General features: G+C 32.2%; 1 protein-coding gene across 3 annotated transcripts in view; it reads right to left on the minus strand.

Moving 5' to 3' along the window:
• LOC124408644 (MICOS complex subunit Mic60) overlaps nucleotides 1-14457 on the minus strand; it is a 37887-nt gene that overhangs the window by 12575 nt on the left and 10855 nt on the right. For all 3 annotated transcript variants that reach the window (XM_046885742.1, XM_046885741.1, XM_046885740.1), the window contains 2 exons: nucleotides 13530-13758; nucleotides 310-468 (listed from right to left, as the gene is read on the minus strand). In XM_046885742.1, coding sequence (XP_046741698.1) covers nucleotides 310-468; nucleotides 13530-13758 — 388 coding nt within the window. The remainder of the gene's footprint in view (nucleotides 1-309; nucleotides 469-13529; nucleotides 13759-14457) is intronic.

Below are 14457 nucleotides of genomic sequence, written 5' to 3' on the forward strand. Positions count from 1 at the left end.
CCAATGACATATTTACATACCTATATCTGGAACTTGAAAATGTATACGATTAAAATTCCTGTTGCTCACGATGGCAAAAAGATTTTGATAAATTTCGTTGAGAAAAAAAAATTAAAAAATAAATAGATAATACTAATAATAATAATAATAATAATAATAATAAACGAAACATAATTTTGAGTGTATGTTTTGATTTTGATCTTCATTCGTTCATTTTTTTCTGATAAATTCGAAGGTAAGAATCTGCGTCATGTTCCCCTTGACGCTTAGATAGCTGAGATAAATTCTATACGAAGAATATCAACTCACTGGCTGCTTTTGAAACCGCTTTGATTTCTGCCTCCAAAGGCCTGACGGCATCTTCAGCTTTGACACCCGGAGGTGCGACTTTTACAGCTCTCGCGAGGGCTTGACAAGCACCCCAGAGCATCTGGGCGTTAGATGCCGATTTTTCTTCCTCGATCCGGGCTGAAACAGAGGCGAGTAATTTCTTGTTACATTTTTATATTTCCATTTTCGTTTCCTAGTTATGAGTGTAGACGGAAAATAAATTTTGTATAAGATTCGTGATACTAGGGTTTGTAAAATAATAATAAAATAACATAGACTTGTCGTTTCGTCGTGTTTTTTTTTTTTCTTTGTTTTTTACTTTTTCGCTCAATCAAAATGTAAGGTTCCACTTTTTTGTTCAATCAAACGAGACTATTTTAGTTAGTAAAAAAATCATTCGTTTCCTATATCTAACCGCCATATTATACTTCGCATCGAACCCAGAAATCGTTATCAAGAATTATAAATATAATGCTTTAATGAATTTACGAAATTAATGAATACATAGATTCAATAAAAGCACTTTTTTTTCCAGAAATCCAATCTGGTTCGTTAACAGTTGCTAAAATAACTGTCCTTACTTTTACCATATGCATGTGTTTTCTTCTTTCGATTTATAAATCTGTCCTTTCAATTAGTAACTTAAATTATTATTTATTTATTTATTTTTTATTTTTCCACTCACGATGTGAAAAAAAAAAAAAAAAAATTTCCACGCACACAACTTTTTTTTATCCACCTTTTTTTCCAACCACCTTTGTATTGCATTTACTTTTTCATCCGTTTCCCGTCCGCGACAAGAAAAATATACAGGCATACATTACACACACACACACACACACACACACACGTATCGCCTACATTCGCGTTGCTTGTATGACCAGGATGTGTGTGTATGTATGTGTATGTGTATGTATGTAGTGTAGAATTTATCGCTGAGTATGAAATTGCGAACTTTGTCAACGTTACGCGGGTTATACGCTTTTCTCTGGGTATTCATTCTTGTTCAATCCAATCCGCGGCCGCAGCGAGTGCATATTTTATCGCGAATTCCGTCGGTTCATTCTTAACCCTGCATATACAGGTTATATTACATTGCAGCTCTCCCTCACAAGAGGCCCCATAAATATGATGCAACATGAAGTTAAAAAGTAGATATTCTTTTCAGGGGAAAAGTAAGAAATCGACAAGCAAAGGGAAATAAAATGCATAAATTAGTATCTACACATTATTGAGTGAGAAAAAAATTTTGTACAAATTTTTACTTGTCAAAGTTATAGGTATATAATATTACGCTGTGACCTGTATAATGTATGGGGCATTCCATGACAAATCACCAAGCTTTGACCAATCTTTTTTTTTTTTCTCTCAAGCTCTGAACTGTTCGTTGAAGAAGAAAATTTTTATTTCTTTCAAATTCTCGTTCTAATTCGTTGGAAAGTTACGGATATTCGAAAAATTTGTACATGCATAGCTAAGGTAAATTAAATGACCTTTCAAAGTAGATTTTTTTTTTTTTTTTTCACCTAGAGTGTATCCTCCGACTTTTTTTCAAATAAATTCACTAAAAACTACATTCATAACGATAACTTTTGATTGTTATCTATCTCATCGTGGAAAAATCATTTTTCGATTTTTACTATTAGTATGAAATTGTTAATTAATTAATAAATAATAGCACAAACAACATTAATGAACAAATAATAGCGTAAACAACTTTAACTGTGTATTTACTCCTTTATCGCGAATAAAAGCATATTTTTCACAGTTTCGTACCAACAGAAAAAATCGAAAAATAATTTTCCCATGATGGGGTGGATAGAAATCAAAAGTTGTGATTTTTAATGCAATTTTCAGTGAATTTGTTTGAAAAAAAAAAGTCGGAGGATACACTCTAAGCAAAATAATAAAGAAAAAAACAAAGAATTCCTACTATGAAAGGTGTTAAAACGAAAAAGGATGGAAAATAATTTTTCTTTTTAAGAAATACGAACGTCTTTTTCTATATCGAAATGTAACTGAAAAAATGTCGAGGTAACGACTGTTCAGTTATAGCTGGAATGCCCCATATATTGATTTACTGAAACAATGCACGACGTGGAATAAATTTTGCAGTAAATATTGCATGAGAAATTAATTTTTCTCTTCTCTCTCTCTCTCTCTCTCTCTCTCTCTCTCTCTCTCTCTCTTTCTCTCGTCTTTTCGCTCCGGTTACGGTATTCACTTTGATAAATTAAAATAATTGTCCGCAATAAAATTTCTGTACGTATAATAAACATTACGTACATTACGTATATGGATATGGAACGATCAATATTAATACCTACGTGGTTAAATTTATGCATGTATAAAACAGTTTGATATTTAATATAACGGTGTTAATTTCATCTTCCATCCTCCCCGCTTTGCTCGGGGATGAAAATTAATCCTACACGCTAATCTTCTACATATACAGCGAAACAACGAGGCCAGCGGAGAAATACGACAGACAGAAACTGGATTGAAACAGAGGGAGGTTCGTGCTTTCTATTCTTCTGCTTGTACTCCTTTCCATTTAATTTCATTTTGTTTCTTATACTTACTTTTCATCTTGTGCATTGATAAAAATTCTTTGTCCCTTCCGTGTACCTATTATATTCTTCGTTTTCTTTTCATCAATTAATTGCGTTAATACTTCGTAACTCGGATTGAAATTTTTATAGTATTTTTTCAACCCTTGAAGAAATCTAACGAAAGGAATTTACACGTAGATGTAAAAAAAACACTTAATTTGGCAGTGAAACTTGATGTACTTTTGGGATAATGCAAAGTTTCGAATCAAGTCCGAATCCCGACGGCTCAAAGTTTCGAAGTGCAAGATTTCAAGAATTCAATTCACGATAGAGAAAAAATTCCGAAAATTAAAATATACTCACACAGCGTAGTTTACTAGAAATTTAAGAAAATCTGAGAAACTAAAAAACTGAAAATCAGAACGACGAAATTTTCGAACATAAAAATATCGAAAATCCAAAACAAAGTGAGATCAAAGTAAGGAAATTTCATCACGCCAAAAATTCAAAGAATTAAAAATCTTCGATCATTCGGAACTTTTCAGATTTTGAAAATCTCTCATTTCCGCACTTTCGGAACTTTAACTCGTCGGGTTTCCGGCCATTCGAAACTTTGATGTTCCTTCAAGGTTTCATTCCTCCTTTACTTAAAGTTTCGCCACGGAAAAAATTCCGAATTTAGCGCTTTCGGAACTTTTCAAAATCGGACCTTCAACCCTGCCGCTTTGTAAGTCGGCAAAGAAAATAAATAAATAAAAGAATAAATAAATAAAACAAAATTAAATAAAAATAAGCTTGGGATAAAGTTTATCCAATTTATCGAATTAATCTCGATTCAATTCACCTCCTCACTGCTCGTTCGCGTAAAGATAAAACAAGATGACCTGCCAAGGTATGTATGTACCTACTATGTAGGTATAAGGTACCTCCACAACCTGCACTCGACCCAACATACACATCGAAAGGATGTGGATCAGCGCAAGGAAGTTGAAGGATCCTCGTCTCTCGGTTTAAAGGAGCGAAGTTTAAGTCGAGGATCAGAGGACCGAGTCTATCCGATGGGACGCAAAGACACTGCAGGATACAGAGGGCATTCCGTGCCAAATCAACCTGGCGTATTTAATTTGCAAAATATGTTTTTTTTTTCTCCCAGAACTTGATCGTTTCATTCTTGAACAAAACCGCATCGACGTGAAAAACAATTTTTATTACCAAATAAATTGATCGATATATTTATTCGAATCAAAAAAATATATTTCTATCCCTATATTTCGATGATTTCGCAAATTTATATGTTATTTTTCTTTCTTTTGTTTATCTAGTTGAAACTAATTCAAATTTGTCCATTTTCTGAGACGCGGTTAACCCTGATTCATTCTTAAGTTAGAAACATCAAATAAATCTCTCAGATTCAGAAGGGATTTTATACTTTTTGATTGGTTTTATAATAATAATAAAAAAAAAAAAAAAAATTTAAAAGCACAAATCCACAATCGTGGATATTTTTACAGATTTTAAACGAGAAATTTCTAGCTCTGATCGATATCACAACGTTTCGATTACTCACAGATAACAGTATCGAATCTGTATAACAAAATAACGAATAACTATTATTACATTATTAAACCATTACTTTTATCTATATATATATATATATCTATGCTGCTTGAAATTTATCTCGATAATTTCGGTGTGTTTAAAATCATGTTACGCTGCGAGAAAGAGTGTAGCATAAAAATCTAAAACATCAATTAATAAATAAATACCCCTAATTTTTTTTTTATTTTTTTTTTTTTTTTTTTAACTAAAAACGCATAAACAAATAAAGATATAGATAAATTTGGCTTGGAATCGCTGATAGACGGTGACAAAAGCCAAAACTTCGCGCATGGCGGACTGACACAGTCGTATCGGTATACTCCTAAAGCTTTCAGGATGCTGGCTACGGATCTTCTATACATGCGACCGCAGAGCTTACCGCGGGTCAAGATTAGCCGCAGAATTCCCGAGTCTCTCAATTGGCTTCCTTTGAATACCTTATTATCCTCCGATCCAGCGCTGCCAGGACCCGCAGGATACCAAGCCTCGCCCCGAAACGGCTCTTTGACAATAATCGAGTGCCCGTTAAAGCCCCGATTTTGTCAACCTGAGTGATAGTTTCAAGGAAGAGTCGCAATCATTGGAATTTCAAATTTCGCAAAATTTCTAATTTTTACCAACGATGGTATATTTACTTAATATACGAGAAGTTATTTCTTTCGAGACGATTCTATTTATTGCTATTAGCACGAGCATCGTTGTTGAAAATACTTTCATCATTGTCGTTTGGATGAATATAGATAAAAGAAAGAAAGAAAAAAAAAACATAAACACAATTAATTTTACAGATTTACAGAGTTTCCGAAAATTTGTCAAAGTTCTGGGAGAAACAAGTGAAACGTTAAAAGCGCGAGAAAAAAAGACAAGGTGAAAAGTAGGGTGAAATAAAGAGAAAGAAAGAAAGGTAAAATAGAATAAAAGACCTTTCGCAAGTTTTATATGCGGCAGTTAATCTAGGCGCTGAATCTGACTGTATATTACTCGCATATATATATATATATATATATATATATATATATATATATATATATATAGACACAGAAGCTCTCGCGTGACGCGTACAAATTTTCAGATTTTCGTTTAAGTTCTTCCCTCACACAGGTATTCACATTATACATATGTTAGACCTGTATGTATTATATAGTTTACATGGCTAAAATATCGTCACGAATCGCTATTTATTTTATACGATTATTCAGTCTTAATTTGATTTTTTTCGAATTTTCGAATTTTCTTCAAAAATAAAAGTAATTGACTGCATATTTCAACTTTGATCAAAATGATAAAAATGTTTCATTATTATAATAATGTATAAAAATTTCTTGAAGATTGAGAAGAAGAAACAAATGTAAATATGTGTGTGTTGGTGTTTTTTGTTTTTCATAGTATCTAGTATTAAATTTCATTCCTTAATCTATCACCGATCCCGAGACTATAAATTTTGAAATTTCGATCGACAAGCAAATACAAAGTACAAGTAGATATGCAATATCTAGATAGACGCTGTGAATATTACTATCGATATAGTTTTCAATTTATTGAAAGACACCCCACAATAACACGAAAGTTGAGATAAGTGAAGATTTTCACCGACGATGAAAACAAGCCGTCAATCATTCGGATTTCAGGTTAGATCAGCGATCTCCGCAGATTCAATTCTTGCGAAAAACATCTTCGATATACGTGATTCTTCGAGAGTCGAAAATCAATTATCTCAGAGTATAGTTAACTGAAGAAAAAAAAAACCAGTAAACACTTGTTGTTCAATTTTACCTTATCTTCGAATATTTATTATAATTTTTAAAAAAAGAATATTACCTAACGTATTTTTCATGTAAGAACACGTCTGATTCTTCATATTATGAAATATATTCCGAGATGAAACTTTACAAACAGCAAAAAAGAAAACAATTTTTCGACATTTTCAATCCTGAAAGTAAGAGGAGGATGAAAATGAGTTGTTTCGATTATTTTTTTTTCTGTAAAAAAGCACACATTTCGGAGTATATATAGAAATTTTTTGATTGAAATAAAAATAAGATGTTGATTGAGTCAGTATATATATAAATATTTCAACGATTAAATAAACATTGATAAATATTCTTGGGAATATTTGTACCAATTTAACTATGATTTCATTTTCATCTCGCTTCGAAAATTTAAGGATATACTTCGTGATGTTTTCTTTTTTGTACAAAAGAAGGAAAAAAAAAAATATCTGATCAATTTCTTTTTATCCTTTTTGCGTATCATAAAGAAATGAAAATCCCGTATTTTTTTTCGTAGTTCAGTCTTGATAATTTGCCTTGAAAAGACAACTAGAAAATTTCGAAAGAATCTTTATTTTCCGTCTACGCTTAGGCGAAGTAAGTATTTTTTTAATAAAAACCTTATAAAGTCGATAAACTGTCTTACCAAATTGAAAAAAGAAAAGCAAAATTCGCTTTTCAAAAGATTTTGAAAAAAATCTGGTAAAAAATTGGTAAATCGTATCGTCCGACAAATTATATTATACATATTGGGTAAAAACTTATACATATAGTAAATCCTTCGAACGCGTATATGAATCAAAGTCCGATTTACTCAGGGATAAAATTTAAGGGCTGGCTTGCGCCGCTTTTGTATGTCCTTATATATCGATCAAAGGACCCCGCAGATTGTCGGCGCACCTGCAGCATCGCTTCTACTTGTTTCTCCTTCTTCCGGATGAATCGCATACGGTTGAATACGGATATGTATATGTATATGTGTATACACACATGGGCATTGTACGTATATTTTATAGAAGAATATGAACTGGAACGAGGAGCGATCGGCCGGCAATTTTATTCGTGCGGAAAATCGGCTTGCGGATTAGTTTCGCACCTCTATCGCGATCGACTCTCTCCGATATATGCACAAGTCCCTGAACTCGTATGCGGTAAACAAAGCTGGATATTCCTTGCGTCATAGATTTTTTTTTACAAAAGAAGAAAACGTCGGTGATTGGAGAAAAATCGAGGACCGAATTTGCGAAATTTGTCGCAAGGATTCTTGACAAAAAGATTTTCATTCTCGCTATAGAGAGAGAGAGAGAGAGGGGAAAAGAAAGAAAGAAAAATTTTATTCAACTCAGATTATTAGTTTTCGAGTTTTCAAAGGACGGGGAAAAAGTGCATTTTTTGTAATTAACTGAAGAACGGCTAAGCGGATTTTTTAATTGGTTCCAAGTTAGGAAAAACCACTTTAAACGATATCGAAATTGTCGAAATTCGTTGATTCGTTGTCGAGATATTGCTGTACAAAAAATTGATCGGAAAGATTCGGACGTCCGTCCAAAAATCGTTGAACGCTGTGAAAACTCTCGGTAAGAAAAGTCAACTTTTCATTTTATTCCCTTTTTTTTCTATGATCATACAGAGAGGAGAAATGTTACAAAACATTCTTTGTTTTCAAATCAGAAATATAATATAATGTAATTAAGCTTTCCTGAAAAACGATTCTTGGCCTTACTTAGAATCAACGTAATCGGTGACATGTTGGTCTAGTATTTTCTAAAGAATCCAAAATATTTCACATATGAATATCATTAGTCAAAGTATTTGAAAATTAGAAACCGTCATAAGCTATTTATACTACGTGTTAAAAACTGAAATTTCGAAATCGTTATTTTTTTCTTATTCTTCTTATTCATTCTTCAACCGACTCGGAAATTTTGCAAATCCAAAATTTCTCGCTTCAAATTTCACATATTCTAAGATTACGTTACGTCTCTTCAACAGTCGTATAGATTTTAACCACCTCATAACCATCTTTTATTCGATTTACACATCGATTCTTCAATCTTTCAATTTCCTCTTAAAGACGCAGCGAAGAAGATAGAAAGAGGACAAGCGGTAAGGAACAAATACGCTGCAGCAAGGGGTGTGAAACTGGGCTCGACGAGATTAACCCCTATTCCAAGGAGCGGGAGTTCCGTGCTAATGATACCACTTGAGAGGGAGAAAGAGAGGGTAGAAAAGGGGAAGGTAGGGAGGGAGAGAGCAAGGCACGAGCTCCTTCGCACCGTGAGGATAAATGTCCAAAGTTATAATTGCAACACATGCTGCATACGTTTTAACCTTTTGTTTTCAACCCTCGCGAGAATTGGCCTGCAGGCGAGCTCTAATTGTAAGTTCAACGGGAAGTTGTACAGATAATATTATGGACGATGTACATTATACATACATTATGTTTGCAATTATATATTTGTAATTATAAACTTTTTGATAAAGATGAAAAAAAAAAAAAAAAAAAAAAAAACAGCAATGACACTTACAGCTTTTTAATTCTCTCCTTTAATTACTTGTTATAGTAAATATCATTGTGCAATAGTATAATTTGTGAATAACAAATGTTGAAGTTCCGAAAGCAGCTACTTGCGAATTATTTAGTGGCGAAAGTTAAAGTAAGGAAATACAACTTTTGTGAAACAAGAAAGTTGCGAATGGTTAGATACCCGAAGGCTGAAAGCTCGTAGTATTACTATATGGTGATGCCTAACATTTAAAAATAAAAAAAAAAGTAGTGAACAAATTCTACGCTTTTACGAGGATAAAAAAGTATCTCTATTCAAAGTATCATACGTTGAAAAAAAATGTCAGCTTGAAGCATTTTTTATCCATCAACCGAGAATTCATGTCAAAGTTTGATTTGTGCAAAAATTTCTAAATAAACATCCGTTCAGAGAACGGGAGCGTGAAACAAGAAGCAAAAACACAAAAGGAAAGTCAAAGAATTTTCTGTTGAAACTAAACTCTACGAATTACAATTATAAAAGTGAAATATGATTAGGAGAATAAATGAAACTGAAAAAATTTTCAATTTCTGCAGCTTTTTTTACGTAAGTAGTTTGCGCTAATCGGATGATCGAAATATTCTGCACTAAATTCTTCGGCGATAAACTAACATTATTTTTTTTCTCAAATGCGGGCGAAATTCGAAGAATTAATACAGCGAATTTTGAAAAACGAATTATACCGAAGCACTTTGAGAACATTTTGAGATCAAATTTTCACACCTGCTTCCTTACAGCATACGTATACAATAAATTCTCTAGGAGATGAAAATTTTTTTGATAGAATTTATAAATGACTTCTTTGACGTAAAAAAAACCTCGCATCTTTTGAAAATTTCATGTATTTCTGAACTGTGATCGAGGAACGAAACTCCCAAGATTAAGAGGTGAGAGAGAGAAGATAAAAGGTAACGTTTTTCTGATCGGCAAATTGAGCGTAAAATTTGATGCCAGGAAAGGCATGAAAGTGTGATGCTTGAATTTTTTTTTTTCGTGCAAGAAAAAAAAGCTATTAGCACACAAAATTACCGGATGTGCGATAAGAGCTAATCATTTCCGTCGGCGTTGGGACAAAAATTCTAAAGGGGTTCTGAAATCTAAAACTTCAATGCTACTGAAATTTTTACGCTACCGACACTTTTTTCAACGTAAGAAGTGTGGAAATGGATTTTTTTGCCACTTGTAGTTATTATTCATTGTAACTTATCAATTATGAAATATGTATTTCGAAAAATTATCACCCGACGACTTAAGACATTTTTAATCTGAAAGATCAATCGTACTGGTGTAATAAAATTCCGAATTTTTATTCTTTAAATGTAATCATTAAAAATTGATTAGTCAAACATGATAGAAGTAATAATAACAAAGAATTTCTATGCATGAGTTGAGCTCAAATTTTTGATTAATTTGATTTTTTTTGAAACTTCACAAATCTTTCTATCGAAAAAAGAATTCGTGAATTTTTTCTTCACCGATAATTTTCCAAAAGTTCCTCTCGTCAACTTTGCAAAATGTATGCAACTCGAAATCGAAAAGATTTACTAAAAAAGTCAGAACAAGTTCTTCCCGTCTGGAATCAGAGATTCGTGAAAAAAAAATATAAACTTATTATACATCCTGAAAAGCAGTCAACTTCCGTGAATTATAAGTGAAAAATTTGTTTTTTTATTATGATAGTTTTATTTTTTTGCAAAAAAATATTCATTTTTTCATAAATTTTGAGCCACGTATTATCTACGAGCCAATCAATCATTCGTTACATTTTTACTATTATTTAGATTTGAATTCTGTCAAGTTTCATCAGAAAAAAATTTTATCCAAAAAATGATTCAAGAGAAAACAAAACATGTTCCGATATGATAAGAGCTTCAAAAAAATTAGAAATGCTTTTTTCGATAGATATTATACAATGAAGTTTTTTGAGGGTTCAGGGGTACAAATGTAGAGTAATTAGAAAATAAAAATATAACCCTGTGGAATTTTTTAAAGACACAAACAACTACCATAGAGAATTATTTAAATGTAAAAATTCAAAATGTAGAATAGTAGAAAAGTAAATTACAAAAAAAAAAAAAAAAGAAACTAGAAGATAAAATCGTCAAAATTCAGACATATCCCTATTACGTCTGACTTTTTTTGTTTTAACCTTCTACATTTTTATCCTGTTTCAGTTTTTATTTTTCTTACGAACGCAGCGAATGAAATATTCCATTTCAAAAATAATTTCCCCACTATAAATACACTTACGCATATATTTTGACACAAGATAGTTTTGATAAAACGTTCTAACAACTTTTTTCATTCCTACATGTCACTGCATGCGTGAACTTTCAAAAGAGCCTTCCAGCCATTCATTTGGATACGAAAGCTTCACCCCCTTCCTGTAGATACATTTATATGTATAATGTAAATACATATATAAATATATATATATACCCTCGAATTCCAAATCGAACGAACTTGAACTCTCGTGTACGGTAAGCTCCGAATAGTAAATATCGAAGGTAAGAAAAGTATATAAATAAAAAACGGATAAATAAATAAAAAAAATGTACATACACCTGAGTACGCGTAAGTATATTGGCATGCAGGATGGGCTGAAAAATTGAAAATACTACTGCATAGTGGCTACACCGTATAGCCTGTAAAAGGTACGTTATATGGATAGGATACATAATATAATATATCCACAGCTATAATTCACCTCCATACAGCTGGAAGAGATCACAACGAAAAAACCTAAGAGGTGCGATTTTGTACACTTTGTAGAAGAGAGCAAAAAGAAAAAGAGACAAAAAAAAAAAATACGGAATAAGGTGGAATTGTGCTATAAGCTCAACGTTAATACAGCAACAATAGTTGAGAAATAATGAAAGGAAAGTGAATTTTGAGAAAGTGATTAAGCCGGAATCATATGTACAAGCTGATTTTAAGGCGTAACGTAAAAAAAAAAAATTCAAATTGGTGAATATTTTCGATTCGAAAATCCGCAAAATTTTCAGAAATAAGGTATAAATTTAATACTGATAATTTTTGCATAACGGCGATTCTTATACAGTTGGGAGTATGTTTTGGGTAAATTATTTATTGTGATATTATAATATTGGTGAAAAGTTTATAAAATAATGATTTTGGAAAAAAGTGTCGGAGAGAAGAAGAAATTGAATAAACAAACACAAATCGGAGTTTCCATTTTCCGTTGAGAAATCTCTCGAGGATCGGGGTTGTATTCAGGATTGGGAAAGAAGAATTTATATTTAGCTAGGTATAGAAGTCAGGGATGTTGTTTTAAAAACAAAATGAAACTTGAAAGGAAAAAAAAAAGAGAGAGAAATAAAAAAACATAGTAGTGACATAGTGAGAAAGCGTATACATATACCTATAAGAAAAAAAAAAAAAAAAAAAAGTCGAAAGTAGAAAAAGAGCGAGGATTTTTCAACGCATTGACGTTGAGGAAAATGAGGGGAAATTTATATAGAGAGAAGGGATCGTCTAGGCGTGAAAGAAGTAAGTAAACGCGTGATACAAGGGAAATACGGACGTCGGAAAAACCTTAAAGAAGAGAGACAGTGAAAATGGTAAATGGAGCAGCGTAGAACGGAGGCGTGTAAATACAGCGAGACATTCGAGAGATAATAGGAAGAGAAGGAAAGAGTAGAAAAGGAAAAGGGTCGTGAATTGGTCGCAGGGCGAAAAAATGAGAGAAGCGAAAAAGTGGGAGGGAAGCAACCGAGTTTCAAAAAAATGGGAACTCAGCCTACGTCATGAATCTCAAGTTGAGTGAGTTAATGAGAAACATTTAAACGAAAGTAAAATTATCATTAGCTACGGTGAAATTTCGGTGATATCGAGTTCTTTTTTTTTTTTTTTGTTTATGCAAATGTAAGAACAATCTCAACTTTGTTGTTCCCCCTTTAAACCTCACAACTTTTGTTGGAAACATTTCTCACTCATATCTCTGGTTTACGAGATATTTGATTGGAGTGATTAAAATGAGACACCCTGTATAATATAATAACACAGAAGAGTGTTCAACAGTTGAAAAAAAAAAACTCTTTTTCGATGAGAAAAATGCTTAGTATAATAAAAAGGTTCGAAAAGATTGATTTCAGACAGTTTTCACTCTACGTTTTCCATTTTTACTTTTCAACTTTTATTTCACCCCTGATAAAACATTTACGGTAAAACAACGAGATGAATGTTGTTATTTTTTTTCCGGAAGTTTTTTGGTCAAAAAAATTAACTAAAACTCAATCAATTTTTTTTTTTCAACTTATACCCAGACTTTTTCGGATTTTTTAAGAAAAACACTTTTTTCAATTTTAGAGCCCAGATGAATAAAAAATTGAACGAGATTCGGTGGGCGGGAAAAAAATGCGACTTTTGTTTCTTATCGATTAATTCAAGTTAGTTGGGCACAATTGTTTTAAACAGTTTTGTGTCCATTTTTAACTATCGATTCATCGTTAAAATTAACAAAGTTAACGGAACCATAAGACAAAATATCTTCAAAATAAAATCACTTTATACTCGATGATTCGGAGATTAAATTCCCGTTTACGAGACGCTCTTAGGTAAAAAAAAAAAAAAAAAAAAAAAAAAAAATACTATACTTACATAATAAAAGAATAAAAGCGATCTAATCTAACTAAACTCATTTTAGATGTAAAATATTTGAAAATTTGTGTAGAAAAAACGTGTCTTTTAAAATACTATTTCAAAAAACGTACCCTTCAACGCTGCGTCGAGCCCTTGCAGCCTTCCAACAACGGCGGCGAGTTGGATTTTATACTTGCTCGCTTCAGCCTCGACCTGTTCGCTCAAAGTCCGATTTATCACCCTCTGAGTTTCTCGATCTTTTTGAGACAGAGCGTCGCGAAGATGATCAGCGTGGATTTGAGCCTGAAGTTTCAGCTGCGTCCTCAGTTCGTCGTTGTATTTTTTCGTCTCCGCGAGAAGCTGCAGCAAAAAATTTTTGAAAAATATTTATAAATTTCTTTTTATTTTCCTTTCTTCATTTTTTACCCCTTTATCCGGAAAATTTAAAGCAATTTTTGTGTCGTTGCTATTTTTATTCTTCATCAACTTTTTATGCGGTTGGTTTCAGTCGAAAATTAATTTTTCGAATCAATTTCAGCGAATCTTCGCGTTTTCAAGTCTCAACAATTGGATAACTAAAGATCTAATCTCGATTCTAATCATACTCGATGATCATACTTCTATAGCATAATTGAAATGATTTTCAAGAATCATTTTAAAGATTTAGATGATGAAAATTGACACAAAAAATACTGTTTCTACAGCCTAATGCTAACTTCTTTTTCTTTGCTTTGCAATAAATTTTTACACGAGATTAAAGTCGGTAATTTTAAGGTCTAAAAAAATGGTTGTGAAAAAAAAAATTGCTGAACAGCAATTTCAGAGGAATTTTTAAGCTGCACGATTTCCACTCAATTTCAGACTAGTTTGAATTTGCGGAACAACGAGTTTCCCTGAAAATATGTCGAGTGAAATTTTTACTTATATTTACTATAGAGTCCTCGCCTATTTTTATGGTTTACCGTAGCAGAAAATTACGGTTCTAATTACGAAGAGAAAATGAGTTTTGTAATCGTAACTAAAAAATCTCAGGTACAGACGACTCAGTGCAATAAGCTG

The sequence above is a fragment of the Diprion similis genome, chromosome 8 (genome assembly GCF_021155765.1).
Source record: "Diprion similis isolate iyDipSimi1 chromosome 8, iyDipSimi1.1, whole genome shotgun sequence".
Lineage (NCBI taxonomy): Eukaryota > Metazoa > Arthropoda > Insecta > Hymenoptera > Diprionidae > Diprion > Diprion similis.